Source organism: Silurus aristotelis (assembly GCF_946808225.1).
Source record: "Silurus aristotelis genome assembly, chromosome: 4".
NCBI classification, from domain to species: Eukaryota; Metazoa; Chordata; class Actinopteri; order Siluriformes; family Siluridae; genus Silurus; species Silurus aristotelis.
Genome location: NC_139577.1, coordinates 6,925,107 through 6,943,877, shown reverse-complemented (window position 1 = coordinate 6,943,877; position 18,771 = coordinate 6,925,107). Strand labels below are relative to the sequence as shown.

Below are 18,771 nucleotides of genomic sequence, written 5' to 3'. Positions count from 1 at the left end.
ATCTAGACCCTTACAAAGAGAGTTGTAAGAGGCAGTAGAAGGGGACCCTCCCTAAAGTAATGTACCCAAACCTTTTCTTCTACTGAGCACATGAGAGTGGACAATGTGTGCCAAGGCATATGTCTTATCAGCTACAGATCAGGGTCTGATTTCAGGATTCTGAAATACATAAAGTCTGATTGGATCACATAAAATCCCACATGGTTTCAGGTCATCATGTTTATTTTTATTCACCTGACCAGGCTCTCATTTTATACAAATAAAAAAAAAACACCAAAAGACAACAGATAATCCAGAGGACACATGGCATGACAGAGAGAGGAAATACACACAAACGTTTTGAAAGTTTCATGTATTTGCTTTCACAGTTTTTATGATTCAGAGACAGCTGCTGTTGCAGAAAAGGAAGGAGAACTGTTTAAGAAGATGGGAACAGTTTAACCCGTTTGTGTTATTTCTGGAAATGATCCCTAAAGAAAAAGAAAGACCCAAAAAACGAAGGAAAAAGCCATAAATATTGTTCTGACTGGATGTGTGAGAGTGAAAGTAAACAAAACAGGGGCAGCCGTTTTTAATTCCTATAACAAGATGCAGAATTTATAAAACACTTCTTTGGTGCGAAATATCAGTCCTATTACAGATTTCAAAAATGATCTAAAAGGATGTTCATGATGGCAAAACAGTAACAAAAAAAAAAAAAAACGAGCAAAACATTACCGAGCCGACATGAACAAACACAGCTGCCTGATGGATAATGTGGGCACAGGAAGTCCATGATGGAACAGAGGAAAGATCAGAAGTCATGTGAAGAGTCTCAGAAAGGATGTTCAGAGACAAATATTGTGAGCCGGATAATGGAACTGCCACGGAAGTTGATGACATTGTTGACCGTAACCATTTCCAGGTCCAGGACAACTGTCCTCGGCCCTCTGATGGGACGAGCCAGGACCAGCGTAGCACTGACATTGCTGGTTTGCTGTTGAAATGGAAGAGAAACAGCACACGTGTAAAAATTATTGCCTGGTGCTGTTGATAAAATGTGACCTATACCACTGGTACACACAAACCTGTAAGAAGAAAAGCTGTGCTATTACTCAAACAAGCTCAGAGCGCCCTCTACTGGCCACACAAGAGTCACAAAACCAGCACTATGGACCTCAGTACCAGAGACGTATATGGAATTATATCATACTGTATTTAGGAGTGTAAAACACCTGAGTAACTGTACTTCGTTATTGTACTAAGACACTATTTTGAAAGCACATTTTCACAAACATCTCAAATCCATAAGATTGCATTGTTTATTAAATCAGGAGAAGATTTCTTAATAAATATTAAATGCTTGGCTAAGGTGAATATATCTTACAAAAAAGGATTTTTAGAACCTAATACTCATCGTAAATATTCTCTTTCCTCATATTTCCTCAGCATACCCCCATTTCCACTCACCCGCATGTAAAACTCCCGACCCTCATTGCCAGATTTGATCTGGAAGATGTAAAAAGCCCCAGGGTAGCGTGTAGTAGCCTGCATTTGAAAAATATCAGCAGGGACACTGCGTCCAGAGGACAGGTCCATGTGGCGGTATAGGATAGTAAAAGGCCTGTCTCGGCACGCTGGGTTCTCCGCCGAACACATACACTGACTGAGAGAGACAGACAGACATGAAGTGATTATTTTATTTGAACAGGGCCAATGTGATGTATATGTAGTGAATTTAAAGACTGCGTGACTCACTTGTCACTGAGCTCTATGTATGGCGGTTCACATACGAGGGGGTCCAGGCATGTGTACCCTCCCTGGAAATTGAAACACACTTGTGCTGTTGTACACGTGTTGTTACCAGACTCACATTCATTGAGGTCTTTAAAATCAAACACACAACAGTTAGTCAGGGGTCAGCAAGGACAACACTGATCATAGTTTATCATCATCATCGTCGTCATCATCATCAATATCAGTATCATCATGATGATCAGTATCAGCATCAAAATCATCGATTAAATATGAATACAAACAACAAATACTGAAATAATTTGTGAACAGATATGAGTTCACCTCCTGTTCTAATAAACTAGTCTGCTCATCACCCCAAAACGCCACCCACAAGTAAAGCATGGTGGTCACAGCGTCATGTTGAGTGTTATCTATGTTTTGCTACACAGTGGCATTGTGGCAAATATTTAAAAAAAAATTTATTCAGAGACTTAATGTCACTTCATAGTTCTCTAACACACTTTTTGTGTATTTATATTCTGATCACGTGACATTTTTAAAGCATGTCGACTCAATTAATTATTTGACTTTGTATGGCAATCTAATGAAACAAATGTTAAGAAAATTATAATCAATACTTCAATGCAATATCAAGATTTACATTCGTATTTGTTTATTCAGCAGCTTTAGTTGATTCATGATGTAAAATAACAGTGATATCCCTTACCTTCGCAGCTCCGGCCATCCTCAAAGACGTAGTAACCAGGCGGACAAGTGCACGCGAACGAGCCAGGAGTGTTTACACATGTGTGCTGGCATAGGAAGTCTGAGAAACTGCATTCATCCACATCTGAAAAAATAGAGGAGAAAGCATCAGAAACCCATTCGCACAAACACACACAATTACACACAAACACACACATTGTAACAATTAATCTACTCAGTTGCTTTCCTTCTCTAACTCTCTTTCCTTTCTAAGATCTCTCACCATGCTTCTGCCCTGTCACTTTCGAATCTTTCATTAATTATTTCCCATCTATTTATTTATTATCTCTCATCTTTCCTGCTATTATTTATTAATTCTCCTCTTTTTCCTTTTGCTTCCTTTGCCCTGCTTTTCACCGCTTCCTCCTCTGTTCACCGATGCAGGTAGTTCCGTCAGAGCCGAGCTCGAAGCCTTCGTCACAGTTGCACATGAATGAGCCGTATGAGTTCAGACATCCGTGAGTGCAGGGTTCAGTCCTACACTCGTCTATATCTGCAGACACAAATTTTGATAATCATGATGAGTTTAAAAAGTTTCAATTTTAGGTCAAATCAGAATCATTTTTATTTGGCAAAACATTTTACTATTATAATGAATATAGGAGTTAAGGCGAGTTACTGACATACAGGTTAATGTTACTGAAGTTTTCATTTACTGAGGTCAAGTTTAGGCTTATGGAGCAGTTACATTACTAATGTTAAGGTTACATTTATTGAAGTAAAGGTTACTGAGGTAAAAGTAAGAGTTATTGAGGTAAAGGTGTAGGTTACTGATGTAAAAGTAAATGTTTCTTACATAGGTTGGAATTACTAAAGTAAAATTAGGGTTATAGAGGTATTGGTTAATGCTAATAAGAGAGGGGTTAGAATTACTGAGATAAAGGTTAATTTCACTAAAGTAAAAATAAGGTTACTGAGGTAAACATTAAGGTTAATGAAGTAAAAGGTAAGGCTCCTAATGTTAATCTTGAGTCTATTAAGTTTGATGTCCTAGTTAAAGGTTATTGGTGTTTAGACTAGAGATTTAGAAAAGGCAGATGTAGAGGACAGAGTAGTATGGAAATGGATGATCTTGAAGGATCTTAATGAAGGGGATGAAGAGGATTAGAGTTAAGTGTGGGTGTAGCATTATCTAAGTACAAAAATACCCCCAAAAAATGCAATGGAAAAGACCATTTGCGAGAGGAAGAAGACAGTGCATCTACCTTCACAGGTTCTGCTGTCAGAATTTAGGTTGAATCCCGGGTTGCAGGAGCAGGAATAAGAGCCTGGCAAATTAGCACAGAGCTGCTGGCAGTAACCGTAGCGGCATTCATCAATATCTGAAGTTTTGGTAGGAGGAAGCCGAGAATTCAGACACGTGAAATACAGAGGTGATGTCATATACTGTAGCATTAAGGCAGTGCTAGAGTTAATAAAACTATAAAATGGTTTGTTATGAAATACTTTTTTCTAGGAAACTGCTATTTCCTTTGTTTAGTTTGTTAGGAAATCTTTATTTGTTTAGTTTTGTGCTGCGTGGTGAAAATGTTCACCAGATGAAGTATGAGACTTCAAACAAACAGAAATCTGGGCACTAATCCACAGAGCAAAGTCCATTTAGAGTTTTTTTTTTTTTTTTTTCTTTCAGTGCACACATCCTTCATAGAAAATGATGCAGAAATAGAAATAACCTCCACAATGATCTGGTAAAAGTTGACTCTCCAGGTTCATGCACTTACCCTGGCACTGTCCAGCCACCAGCCAATAACCCTCGGTGCAGGAGCAGGAGTAACCCCCCATTGTGTTTATACACACCTGTGTGGGATTACATTGATGGGACTGTGCTTCACACTCATCAATGTCTGAAAAGAAACAAAAAGAGCTTCAGTGTATATCCTTGACATGTTGATAATTTACTTGGCATCGCTACTGTAATGGCTAGAAAAGAATTATACATAGGAAGATGGACATGTCTAAGTGAGCTCCAAGAACCCCCAGGTTTCTGTGAAGCACAGCCAGGGTTTATTTAGTTTGATTTTATTACAATAGAAGAAATCAAAACAGCTTTATAGTTATTAGTGTATTTGACTGGTTATTTGAAATGAACGAGTTTAATTCAGACATCAAAAACTCTAATAACGTATTCTGTTCAGGATTTAAAAGCACTACGGCATCAATAGTTGGATTATCCTCAAAATTTAAATGTACATTTTGCAATAGACTTTAACAGTTAATGTCTTTGGCAGCTAAAAGTTTGTGAAATCCTTTATTTTAAAAGTCACAGTGAAAAAGAATGGGTATGTACATGAATGTTCCGAGACCTATTGTACCAACACAGAGGCCACATCCCTCTTTATGTCTATACCCCAATTCCCCACAAATTAATATATCTTAAACACACGCAGCTGGTATTTATAAGCTCCACAAACTGAAATCGGAGTCTACACACTCTCATATATGTCCTTATGTGGGCATTACAAACCCCTGAAACAACCTGAAACTACATATTTGGTTCTCAGACAGTGAAGTCACTTCTTTTAAAAAAAGAAATCTAAAGAAGGGGTGAAATTGTTTCTGATGTTTGTTCAGGCACTGGTGGTGGTTGATAACGGACGGGTTCGAGAGACCTGGTTCCGATGCCAGGACATCAGACTGAGTTCCAGCACCTGCTTGCACTTAAGAGCAAGACAGAGTTAGAAGATGCTGGGCTCAGCATGTGGGCTGCATGTGTCCCATAGAAAGGATGAAAAAGAAGATGTCCATTTATTGTGTACTTATATGAACAAAGACATTCTGACAAAGTGGGAAGTCTAGCGGACATGGGGGGTGGGGGGTTGGGTGCAGAGGGGGTCAGATAAGGGAATATGGGCCAATTTTGTGCACACAGATTAGGACCTAGTCTAGACCTAAAATAAGTCATAGTGGAATGTATAGTCAGTGGCTTTAATCTATGGTTCAGTGCATTACTATTTATGGCAACATGAGCAAACATATTCATGCCAGAGACTAAAATCATATTTTTCCCAAGACATGTTTTTTTTTTTGCTTAGATTAAGATGTAAAAAAAAAAAAAGATTAGTGTGTAAAGGAAGAATGAACAGAATTTCTTTGACAATACAGCAATCTTTATAGTTTTTTCTATTATAAGGGTCTGCTTAGTCAAGCAACACGTTTCCAAAGTATACTCAAGCTAGACTATACAGTTTTAATAGGACATAATATAGACAGCAGGAGTCATTGTGCAGCGCTTAGATAAGCGTTAACACACGATTAAATGGGTCTAGTGTATTCATCAATGAGGCGAACATAACAAGAATCTGACAGCACATGGTCCCCGAAAAACCAATCTAAATATGAAAGTACTGTTTATAAAGTAAGATAAGTGGAAAAAAGGATAAAGAGAATATTGGTGGTGGTGCTTGTTGAAAGAGAATCTAGTGACTATAGAAATACAGTATATATATATCTTTATTTTTATGACTATGAAAATTGTAGAGTCACACTGAAGGCATCATGGGCTATTTGACCAAGAAGGAGAGTGATGGGGTGCTGCGCCAGATGACCTGGCCTCCACAGTCACCGGACCTGAACCCAATCGAGATGGTTTAGGGGTGAGCTGGACCGCAGAGTGAAGGCAAAAGGGCCAACAAGTGCCAAGCATCTCTTGGGGAACTCCTTCAAGACTTGGAAGACCATTTCAGGTGACTACCTCTTGAAGCTCATCAAGAGAATGCCAAGAGTGTGCAAAGCAGTAATCAAAGCTAAATGTGGCTACTTTGAAGAACCTACAATATGATATTTTTTAGTTGTTTCACACTTTTTTGTTATGTATATAATTCCATATATAATTCCACATGTGTTAATTCATAGTTTTGATGCCTTCAGTGTGAATCTACAATTTTCATAGTCATTAAAATAAAGACAAAGATGGAAAGGAAGAAAACCTGACATGGTGAAGCCAAATCTTAGAAGCACTAAGTTGCCATGATTTACAAGCTCTTAGTTGTATTATTTTTAACTGGTAAGTGGGTTTGGAAAAAATCCTAATGAGCTCATGCAAATTGCCAAATGAGAGAATCCAGTTACAAACTGACAAACTGGTTATAAATGAAACGAAAACAGGAGAAACAGGAGAAACATACTTTGGATGAAATGAAATGGTAGGAATCATGAATGAGTGATGTCTGCATCATTAAGAAACACTACATACAAAATCACAAACATTACAATAACACCATCATGACACATGGACTTAACATGAATGTTAATGTAGCTTATTAAATGTGAAATGACCTACTGCGCTCCTCTCACACCTCATTATTAACAAATTAACAAATGTGAGGAAGAATTAAGTAAAGACAGGCTCTTGCTATGATTAGTTCAGCTTTTGAGAACATGCAGCAAAAACACACTTTTGTGGCATTCACTACTTTAGGGCCAGATTTGCAATGTCAGTGTATACACTATGTTAATGTTTCACAATCTGGCAAAACCCATGGACCATGTGGTTAGCGGTTGATGCTAGGTACAAATTTAGTGTAAGTCTACTCAGATGGAGGCTTTTGTATAGATTAACAAAATATATTGAAATAAATGTTGACATTTCTCATAGTTTTGCCTCGTTTTCATTGTCTTTGTCATTGTGAAACACAATGTATGTGTAGCTAGTGATTTTGCTCATTGTCACTTCTTGATATCTCTGTTGCATTTAACATTTACAAAAGTTGCATGATTTGTTCTTTTATTTCTGTTTACCACAAAATGTTAAGCAGTTATAAGAAGCTTAATGGTTTTCCCCGTTTTTTTGCATTTCATTTATACACACCTACAGTACATACAAGGCCATGATTGTTAGATAAATGAGGTCAAGCTTGACACTAACCGGGGCACATTTTTGGACCAAAACCACGTTTCTAAATCCATTTCTTCTATTACTGCACAACTTCTGCCAATGGGAACTCTCATTCAACATTGTGTGACCTCATCGCTGGCAGACGCACCCAGAAGCTGTGTGGGATCTTTTAAAGCATACCAAACAGGGCCTAAATATCCTCCTATCATGGTTGAGATTTTCATAATGCCCCAAAGAGGTGATTATCTGTGTCAAAACTCGATAAGTTCGAAATATCTGGTGGCTTTTTCCACTGATTACAGTGATTTCATGGGAATGCAGGTTTTTTTTTTTTTTTTATCTTTGCGGCTAAAAGTGACCCTAAAGGACTAAAGCAGACAAATTGAAAACACATTTGAGACTATCCAAAGTAATCGTCAGACATGAGGCAAAAATACACCTTAGAAGTTTGGGAGATTAAACCCTTTTATTTTTATTCCCTAACTGTGTGTATTGAGCTGTGAGATTAGCAAAGGGGGTCTATTGAAATACCAGGTCATAAAATAACACTTTAAATCTCCCACAGAGTGAAGGAAAAAAAACAAAAAACATTAGCCATAAGGGAACATGTAATTACTTTGTAAATAGCCCCTCTCGCATCACGACAGGTCCTCATTTCAAACTGCAAACTGATATGGGGCTTTTAGTTATAGATATAGATCAGCCTTCCAGAGAGTTCTGTGGAATTCAATCTCTGCTAAAGTCTTTAAGTTAAAAGCTTGTCTCAGCACAGAGCCACAGATATGAGTAAATTACAGGCCAGCATTTCATCACACCCGTTCTGTCTGCGATCCAGAGAGACACCCAAACCACTAAAACGGTGCAAGAACTGAATAAACACCGCAGCGTGGCCTGATCCAACCCAGAGAGACGTCAAAACCACATTCCCAAATACTCACTCATTTGCAATTACTGCAGCACGGCTTTATCAAAATGCAGAGTAAAGAAGGATCAGACACAACCGCATCAATTCACACAGATACAGACAAAGCAAAGTAAGTATGTTTCTGAGCAGGATCAAAAGACACTGCTGTTTGATCAAGCTACAGAGATGTGGTACTAATTCAGAATCCCACAATAAAACCAGAATAGGGTTTCCTTATTTACACTATTTATAGCACAGCTGTTTTCTGATTGGTCAGAAGATTAATTTTGTATAACAGCAGCTCTTACAACACTAACTCTAATATGCTAACCTTTCTATAGCAACAGGTCACAAGTCAGCAAATGTGGATCATGTGAGTCAACGCTGTATTATTCCAATGCAGGAATAATACAATAACTAAAATAACTTATTTAACACTCTTATTTCAACACAGGAGACTTTGTTGTGCAAACCCTGATCTTAGAAATCTTAAAATCGATTCAAAAGACAAAAGAAAGGCCTACTTACCAACACAGGTGCCATCCTCTCCGAGGGCATAGCCAAGGATGCAGGGGGCAGATGAACGGCCCACTATGGGATAACTTGGACCAGGAATGGACTCAGTGCCAGTCCCAATAGGAGGAGGATATTGCTCAGGAAACCCCACTGAGGTGTCAGGGTAAAGTGGCTCAGTCTCAGCTCTGGCATACGGCTGTGAGTAAAGATTCTGGGGGATGCAAAGGTAACCTCCGTTCTGATTTACACACCGCATGTCACCACGGCATGCACCAGGCAATGTGCGGCACTCGTCCACGTCTGAAAACATAACGCAAACATCATATAAGCTACCTGCTTAAATGAATGGCATTAATTAAACATCTTCTTGTCCTGGTTGCCCCTTTATTCTTCAAGTTTTCCCTGAACCAGCACGCCTTACCAGGCTGAAACATCAGAGTAGTTTGGAATAGAAGAACATTATGACACATAGCATATAAAATACATGCAGCTCGGAGGGGGGACTCCAAGGAAAGATCTTTCACCTACTAACCAATGCATTGCCTGGAGCGAATGTCGTACATGAACCCCTCGGTGCACCTCTGTAGACAGCAAACAACATGAGTCAACCACAGTTGTGCAAATATTTTACAGAGCTTGAAATCGCAAAATTTGTCATGGGTGTTTCTTTTAATTATTTATCCCATGAGTGTAAACATCTTGACCTAAACAACTTGTTTATCTCAGTTAGAGTCTGCTTTGACAGGACTGGACCACAGTGGTGATTAAAAAAAAAAAAAAAATTAAATGATGAGCATTATGCATATGGCTGCTTCGGGAAAGACTGCTGAGTCAAATCCAAGCAAGTGAGACAAAGTCAAAGGAATTTGGAATTTTGAAATCGGCAGAAAGCGCCAAGACTTACAAGATTTAGTCCAGAAACAATCCACAAAGCAGTTCAGAAACTCCCAAAATTTGGCTGTGTGGTTAAAGGATAGTTTTCAGGCAAAGCAAACAGAGGAAATAGAGAAGGCTTTACCTGACTCTTCCCAGACTGGAAGCAGCAGAGCAAAAATACCAAAGCTGTCAACATTCTGTATAAAAAAAAAAAAAAAAAAAAACACAACATAGACATAAGCTTTTATAATCATTTAAAAATAACAGATAATGAAACATTAAAAAGTACAGACAAACTGTAAAAATCCGCAATGCACAAAGTAATAGTGGAAAACAAAGCAAAAAGTGCAATGTTTAGCATAAAGTCGATACAAAACTCATTTAGAAAAATAAAAGTAACTAAAACACATGCAGGGGATCAAATTAAATAATTCTGCTATCTAACCTCTCGGTTGTGTTGGAGCTCCCAGCCACGTCCTCTGAATAAGTGTGTTAGTGTCAGTGTGGTTGGTCCCCACTCACCACGGACAGACAGCACTGTGCTCCCAGCAGGGGAAAAGTGAGGACCTCTCTTTCCTCTCTCTCTCTTTCCCTCTCCCACACACTCTCACACGCGCACACACACACACACACACACACACACACACACACACTGCGCTCAGTTTTAATGCTGTTGGGCCTGAGTGCGCAAAATGCGCCAAATTCCAGCACCTGGTTTCGCTTACGCTCACCGCAGGCAGTAGTAAAGAGGAGGATCCTGCAGAATCCTCCTACCAGTGACATAAAAATAAATAAGACAACTGAACAAGAAATACCCAAACAAAAATGTTGAAAATATTACTCTCAGGAACGACACCAAGCTATGACTATTGTGCCGCTTTATTTTTCTTGGAGTTTGACCAATAGTCCCAAAAGTTGCACGACTCTTTGTAAAACACGGCCACTTTTGCAGGAACAAATCAGATCGAAAACTGTGCCGGGATCTTCAATGGCTGCAACACTGAGGATCGATGTGCAGAACGTCTGAAGCATGTTGGGTTTGTTCTTCCTAAATGTTCTTGATTAAACCCATTTAACATTAAATAAAAGACCCACGCACCTCCACATGTCTAAAAGGGCCTTTTGAGGAAACTTGAATGTCTGTTTACGTATGTACTGTATGTAAATATGAATATATAAACACTTGCATGGAGTACATCTTGTAATGGTGTTTGGCCCAGATTTACCTTCCAGCTGGCTTCTATCAAACACAGACCGCCCCTCCTCTTCAAAGGCTGGGCAGCACAGTAAAAAAAACTGTGACACTGAAGCTGGGGGTACATCTTAAAAAATACAGGTATTTAGAAATAAAAAAAATTAAACATAACAGATAATGTTTTATTTCTATTATACAACAGCAGGTTGCTAACAGTTACAATTTCATTTATTATCACAGAACAAGCCATTATACTTTTCACCCATTTGAATTTAGTTGAAACAAGTTAGTTCCTGTTCTCACTTACATTATAGCAGCTATGAAATCGTTCCGTCTTTTTTTTAAACTCCCTACATTCTTTAAGTTCTGTTCTGCTGCTATTAAAGATAAAGATGTCACACTGAAAAGGCATTCATTTGTTCGGCTTAGCAGAAGTGAACCGAGGCTGCATGCTCCGGTTACGGTTCGTACCCAGAGCAGATGTGCTCTTGTCTCGTTCCAGAAGCTCAGGACAGACTTTAAACATCTCATACTGCCAGGCATAATCATCCAGAGACAAAGGTCAATGATGTAACATTTTAATTATGCCATTTAGAATCAACGCTTTGAATCAGAGTCTCTTATGAAACTTAAGATAATAACAGATAAATCACTTTTAAGGCTTTTAATAATTTTGTCATTGTTTATTAGTATAATATAAATCACTTAATATTAATTTCACATATCTTTATCATTATTATACATTATATTCATTAACGATATCTAATTGTGTGTCTAATTTTGTTATTTTGACTGCATGTATGAGAAATCCTTAATGCACAAAGAGTCAAATGAACTGATTTACTAAAAAGAGACAGAATACTGGTCTAGAAAAGAATTACATTTTTGACCATTCTTACAACCAAAGTGAACAATCGGGTTTTTCCTCCCGAAAAAAAGAAAACACCCTTATTTCTGTGTTTTTTACGTGACGATATGCAAAACTTCCACCTGCCATCGTTTGTTTTCTCAGCAGTACTGACTCATTCTGTGCTCAATGGGATCTGGCAACCTTACAGACCAGATGTGCACTTAAAGCCAATAAAACACTGTGCATTAAAATCTGAACATTTGCCTGAGAAGCTTGTCAGCACTGAGTGAGAGTGAAACAGGTGGAAGAGTTGTGTTCATAGCCAGATAAAATGTCTCAGACATCACAGGGCTGTCCTGAATACCCATCAATACCATCACAGACGAGAGTATGGAGCTGTACAAGAATGTTAATATGGGGATTAGGCATGATAGGATTTAAGGATCACACATGTTTGATTACCATTTTTGTACTGGTCTTTTATTATTTCGGTTATAATGAGGGAAGAAAAAAAAATCATCAAATTCTTCAGGTGCTTTGATGCTAAAGGTTTATATAGTATTCAGGTGATGTCAGGACATAAATGTAAAAGTAGTAAGAAGTTAAATATGGAATAAAAATACTGTCACCTGCTGTTCTGGGAAATGAATGAATGTCAGGGTGAAGTGTAATTATTACAAAGTGCTGACACCGGAGACTCCTTCATCAGATCAACAAGTCCACGCATTAAAAAAACTAATGGTGCTTTTTACTTGTCACATATACATTACAGCAAAGTAAAATTCAGGAAGCTGGGGTCAGAGCACCCCTATAGCACATAGAGATAAGGGCCTTGCTTAAGGGCCCATCAGTCCCAGCTTGGCGATTCTGGGGCATGAAACTATGACCCTCTGGTTAGTAACCCAGAGCCTTAACCACTGAGCTACCACTTCCCCCAGCATATACATTAATCTGCTGAGCATTTGTCGTTCAAATCCATTTGAATGCGCTGTTAATTTAGAAATTATAACAATAGTCTAAAGTATGTGCACCAAGAAACATTATCATGTTTTTTCCCTAAACTGGTGGCAAGGTGGCTAGAACGACTGTCCCTCTGCTCTCATCGGCTGAGGTGCCCCTATCGCCAACCACACAACCCCTCCCCCAACCCCATGTTAAACGTTCCGTTATCGCTCCGGTAAAGATCCACTGGCTCTGCGTATCCACTCCGTGTTCAGCATCACTCACAACCTGTGTGCCCACACTCTGGAGAGTACAAACAATAGTTCCCAAAGGTCTTTGCATTAACAGGTAGATGCATAATCATCATTACAGTCAGTGGTTGATGCACTGATTTGGTAGCTTTTTTTTTATTTTATTTTTTTTATGTAGTGACAATAACTTGTACAAACGAGTCGCATTCTTAGAAATAATGTGTAATTGTGAATTATAACAGATGAAGTTAGCAAGATATTTCAATCCCAATTGAACAGGAACAGGTAAACATCAAAATGTAAAACAGTATATAGTTTCTGTGGTGTAATTTGTAAAAATTGTTTATCAAAACATCTACAATAAAGTCTAAAATTATTACTGACTGTGCAGTCTTCATTTATAAAAACATGCATAATTTGGATTAACAAGCACCCACCCCCTTTAGGCTGCTTTTATGGTTTTGGGCCACTGCTGTGCACATCCCTGATTGTACAGAATGCTTGAGCTTGAATTACAATTTTGCCTTCCCTGGAACTAAAAGACCCGAAGCTTTTTTTTAGGATGACAACGCCCCTGAAGACTCCAAAGTCTGAATGGAAAAACAAGTGTCCTGCACATAACCCAGCCCTTCTCAACTCCAATTAACATCTTTCGAATGAGCTGGAGCCTCCTAAACATCCCAATACAAGTACCTGACCACACTAATGCCCTCATAGCAGAATGTACATAAAATCCTGACAATTCTAGTGTAAAGCCCTAACAGAAGAGCAGGGGTGCACAAATAAACGAAAATAAGTGCAAGCAACACCAACAGGGTTTAAGATAGTGCTTGTAATGTGGGAATTGACACTCTCCACCCATTTGCATATGCAGAGATCTTTATTTCTGCATTCAATTACAAATATTGTGTGTGATTCATGTGAAACCTCAAAAAAAAAAAAGAAAAGAAAAGAAAAGAAAAATGCCAAACTAAAACCTGCACAACCCTTAAATTAATAAATCACACTCTCACAAATTAATCCCAAGACACTAAGTATTCCAGCAAATACCTGCTAAACTGCAGGTTCCATAAAAGTTTTTTTTTTTTTTTTAACATGGGCAAAAACAAGTGGAAGTTTATTTCTTGCATTTCTTGGTGTTAAATTAAAATACACACCTTCCCAACCGTTCCCTGCTAGCCAGTAATAATATACAGCTAAATTTACACAAGAACATTTTTTTCCATAAGAAACCGATATGTACACACTCTTTTTGCCTCTTTGATTTGTGAACTTTTCCAGCAATGCTTCAGATTTACATTTCTAAGTACATATTTATAATACTGCAGATATACACAGCACAAATGTTAGAGTATTATAAGAGTATTTAACTGTCAGACCGTAATCGGACGGTAGTCGTTGCTGTAACCGAGATGGGGGGGGGGCCGAATTTGCATTGTATTTGGTTTAAATAAATAAAAAAACAAAAATAAAAAAACGCTATTTGTATGGATTTTACAGACGGCGAAAAGGTCTTAATAAATCCGACAGGCATGTGCGAGCCAACTGGCTGTCTCTCATCAGACAAACGCTCTTCTCTATAATAAAAAGTGAACGCAGAAATGCTGCTGTTCACAACAAATCCCCAAAGGACACTTCTGATTAAAGGCTGCAGAAAGATTCAATAACATGCCAATGGTTCAGAAAGCACCTTGTATAATCATTTCAGCACTGCAGACCGGAATTTTTTTAGCATCTGTATTTCTGGGTGTTTCCTAGTTATTAAATGAATCAATGAGAAACAGCTGTAGTGCCCCGTCTCCAGGCGTCTCCTAAAGTGCTTTGATTGACAGCGTTGTTGGACAATCACTGTTTGAGCAGGTCTTTAAGGACCGCCCCAGCGCTGGCGTCGGTTGCCACCGGAACAGGCGAGAACGTAGGAAGGGCGTCCGAGATGGGCTTCATGAGCAGGTGCCCACTCGCGGCTCCCCCGCTGCCCGACGTTAACAGAGGAACGGCGGCCGAGCGAGGGGCCAGGAACGGGTTTGAGTCTGCGCTGCGCTTCCCACTGACCGAGGAGCCTGGATAATAACACAAAAAAAAAGTAGCACTTTGCGCTAGATAAAATGTGTTTTTTCCTGTTTTAGCTATTTTTATTTATTAAAATAACACGTTTTACTTTCTATCTGCCCAAACTTTCCTAACACTTGCAGGAAAAAAAAAAAAAAAAAAAGTCAAATCACTAGTTATACCCTTTATATTTAGGTAAGCTAATCTACAAGCAAGTTAGAGCTCCACAAAATAATCTGTGTCCCTATAAACCATTAAATATCGATCCGGGAACCATTTCCATAATGTGTATTATCATAGTACCTGTTGCAGTTGCTCCAGCAGCATTCCGGCCAAATGGGGGCACACTCAGAGGCTTAATGTCGTAAACAGGCAGTTTGGGAGCGGGGGAAGCTGGAGTGGACTCCACTTCCAAGAACTTCACAAACATCTCGGAGAAAGACTGCACGACACACAGTAGAACACGAGTGTGAGAGTGTGAAATCTTGGTCTCCATCACACAGTGCTGTAGCTGCATCTCTATGTATTGAAATTGTTTGAGTTTTTAGATGTACACTATATGGACAAAAGTATTGGGACACCTGACCTTTCTAGCCATGTGTGGTTCCTCTCCAATCTGTTACCACATGCAGTTGTGGATGCGGTATAATAAAATTTTGCGTTCAATTAAACTTGGAAACTCAAACCTGTTCCAGCATGCCAATGCCCCAGTGCACAAATCGAGCGTCATGAAGATCTGCTTTACATGCTTTGGAGGGTAAGATCTTTAATAACCTGCTATAGAGCTCTGATATCAGCCCTATTGAACACCTTTGGAATGAATGTAAACATTGACTGCACTCCAGGCCTCCTCACATCACCTACATCAGTATCTGACTTTACTAACACCCTTGTGGCTGACGAACAAATGTCCACAAGCACATAATAAAATCTAGTGCAACATCTTCCTTGAAGAGTGGAACTAATTATAAGTGTATGGAGATGTCAACGGTAATGCTCAACAAAATTCTATGCAATAATGTGATGAATATTTTCCTTTCTTTTGTACTTGTATATGTGTGAAAGAGAGAAACACTCACTCCGTTGAGGTTTTGGGTGCTGGTGGGTCTTTGGGGTGTGTTGGGAACGCTCTGTACCGCTCTGCTGCCTCCTAACCACCCCGACACCCAACCTGTGACTCCCTTCCTCCCCTCCTCCTCCAACATCTAAACAGGAAGAGCCAGAATGTCAAAGGGTCATCAACTCATTACCCAACTCCTCATACAATTGCATGATTTAGTGTATAGGGACTTTCTATATAATCGTGGATGTCATAGAGATGGATGAGTAAAATAAAATAAGGGTAAACGAGAACACTGGGGAGGAGAAAGAGGTTTTTTTTTCTGGTCACTGAACATTTTTCCAGACAAAAACACAGACATTTAGAGTGGAAAAATTCTGATACGGGGCAGGAGAGGGAGGGGGAGAGAAAGAGAAAGGGGGGGCAAGAAATGAAAAACAGGGATGAACTTGGAGACATTTGGTGTTTTATATAAAAAAAAAGTCTTTATCAGAAGAATAATTGTGCATAGTGATCACAGCTGGCTGAAACAGCTGCAGAGCTGGACAATGCACATGCGTTTGTTGAGCATCTGATCAACATTATCCCCTTTCTTTACTCCTCTCTCAGACTGGTGCTAGTCTCTTCCTCGTTTACAGCAGCCATGTTGCTTTAGAAGTTATAGCAGAAGTTTCCAGCTCTCCTGGTTCTTACGGTTGCCATTACTTGTCTTTATACAGTGGGGGAAATAATTATTTGATCCTCTGTTGACCACCTTACAAAGAAATTAACAGACTAGAATTGTTATTGTAGGTTTATAAATAAAAAAAAAATTAAAGATTATAAATTAATTTGTATTTGATTGAGTGAAATAAGTATTTGATCTTGACCCAAATCCGACTTAGATATACTTTACTGATCCCATGAGGAATCAGCCTTGTGCAAGTCTACAATCTTGTCCTGATGTCTTTCGACAGCTCTTTGGTCTTGCCAATGGTGGTGGAGAGGTTTGAGTGGAAGAGGTCGATTCTGACGGGTGTCTTTTATACATATAATGAGTTGAAATGAGGAGTGCATTCTTAAAGGTAAAGAACAATTTTTTGTGTGTGGTGGTCAGAATTCTTGCTTGTTGGTAGGGGATCAAATACAAATCAATTTATATATAACATTAATTTAGTTTTTCTGGGGTTTTTTATATTCGTTCTTCCTCTTTTAAAATAAACCAATTTTAGACTGTTCATTTGTTTGTAAGGGGGTAAACTGACAAAATCAGCAGGGGATCAAATAATTATTTGCCACCACTGTAAAGGTGCTTTTTACTTGTCACATGTACATTATAGCACAGTGAATTATTTCTTCACGTTACAGTGATGTTAGAAATCTGGAGTCAGAGCTGGGGCACAGAGAGTTAAGGGCCTTGTTCAAGGGCCCCAAGAGTGGCAGTCAGGGCTTGAAACCCAGAACCATTGACCTACCACATACAATACCACTTTGCCATGTATCTGTGTTTTTAAACATAAGGAATGTAATTAAAAGCAGGTCCTCAAGGTGCCACTTGGTTTTTGAAGACCCTACACCATAGATGAGATGCCTGCAAACAATGTATATATGCAGCATATATAGTATCTGAAGAGCTCGTTCAAGACTTCCCCCACTAGCCACCTGCACACCAGAGCGTTTATCGCAACCCTGAGAATTTCAGACTCAAATTCTTTTGGCCTTCCTCGAATAACATTTGTGAGGCTGTTAAAGGCGATATCCCTCCGAGAACAAAATACAAGGGGTCAGTGAAAGCACACAGCACTGCCAAGTAATACGTTTCTTCTTCAATCAGCTCCACCCTTTTTTATATCCCACGAACCCGGAGTATTCAAGGAGGAAAAGCCAGAGAAGTTCTCTGTGTAAAAGCAGTGCCAAACAAATCCAAGGAGACCAGGAGATGGATGAGAACATGAAGAGTGACTGGTAGAAAAGAAATGAACATAGCACCGAGGAATGTGGGCTTGCTGAGGAAAGAACCCATGCAAGATCTTATAGCAGAGCATATTTGGGCAAAATTCAAGACTTTGAATTTCTCCAATTTTTCTTTGGAATTTGATTGGCTTGTGAAAAGTGGGCATTCCAAAACAAACACGGAGTCAGACGCGGGTCCTGCAACACCACCGGTGAGTGACTCTAGCCAGGACATATTGCTACAAATACGTATTCAATATCATATCTAGAAGATAAAATATATTGCACTGCTCTCGGTCACCTTAGAAATGCCTGCGATGAGCGGTTGCTATAAACACTTAACACCATCTGACCAATCAGGATAGAGAATTCAATAAATTTGATTAGATTAGCTACTTTACGACATCACGATATAAAGAAAGATTGAATATTAAATTCTAAAGAGCAGACGGTATGCTAGACTGAGAGATGGGAAAGCATGAAAAATAAGCCAATGTAAAGAAAAAAAAAGGAAAAAAAAAAACAGATTAATGAAAGGAATGCAGACGAAGTGCGGAAGGGAGTGAAAAGATGAACAGCAAGAAAAACAGGGCGTGTCCGCTCACCTTGTCGACTTCGTCCCGTTCCAATCCAACCACATTACCCATAAGTCTCAGCACCTCGGCGCGTTTGTTTCTCGGCGTGTGGAAATAACCGAGAAACAGATTCCTCATTAGCACTCTGCGAAAGCGAGAAAAACAGACATCATCTTTATAAACAGGATTCGTGTCATGGAAGGAATTTTATTTATGTTTTTGGGGAGATCTGATTTTTCACATGTTTTTTCTTTCTTTCTTTGCTTGCTTACTTGTCCACTTTGCCTTCAGTGCTGTTGAGAAGTT

General features: G+C 39.0%; 2 protein-coding genes across 4 annotated transcripts in view; both read right to left on the bottom strand.

Moving 5' to 3' along the window:
• Positions 1–204: 204 nt before the first annotated feature.
• On the bottom strand, positions 205–10,532 carry fbln5 (fibulin 5). Its single transcript, XM_083540665.1, has 11 exons — positions 10,057–10,532; positions 9,754–9,808; positions 9,268–9,316; positions 8,748–9,035; positions 4,203–4,325; positions 3,687–3,803; positions 2,858–2,974; positions 2,444–2,566; positions 1,738–1,864; positions 1,450–1,645; positions 205–976 (listed from the first exon to the last, which is right to left on the bottom strand). The coding sequence occupies exons 2-11, from the start codon at positions 9,805–9,807 to the stop codon at positions 815–817; spliced, it is 1,356 nt and encodes a 451-aa protein (XP_083396791.1). The 5' UTR covers position 9,808; positions 10,057–10,532; the 3' UTR covers positions 205–814.
• Positions 10,533–13,710: 3,178 nt separating this feature from the next.
• trip11 (thyroid hormone receptor interactor 11) overlaps positions 13,711–18,771 on the bottom strand; it is a 20,579-nt gene continuing 15,518 nt past the window's right edge. For all 3 annotated transcript variants that reach the window (XM_083539769.1, XM_083539771.1, XM_083539770.1), the window contains exons 18-22: positions 18,738–18,771; positions 18,496–18,610; positions 15,978–16,103; positions 15,202–15,340; positions 13,711–14,909 (exon numbers count right to left, since the gene is read on the bottom strand). The exon at positions 18,738–18,771 is cut by the window's right edge and continues 48 nt beyond it. In XM_083539769.1, coding sequence (XP_083395895.1) covers positions 14,695–14,909; positions 15,202–15,340; positions 15,978–16,103; positions 18,496–18,610; positions 18,738–18,771 — 629 coding nt within the window. In that variant the 3' untranslated portion in view covers positions 13,711–14,694. The remainder of the gene's footprint in view (positions 14,910–15,201; positions 15,341–15,977; positions 16,104–18,495; positions 18,611–18,737) is intronic.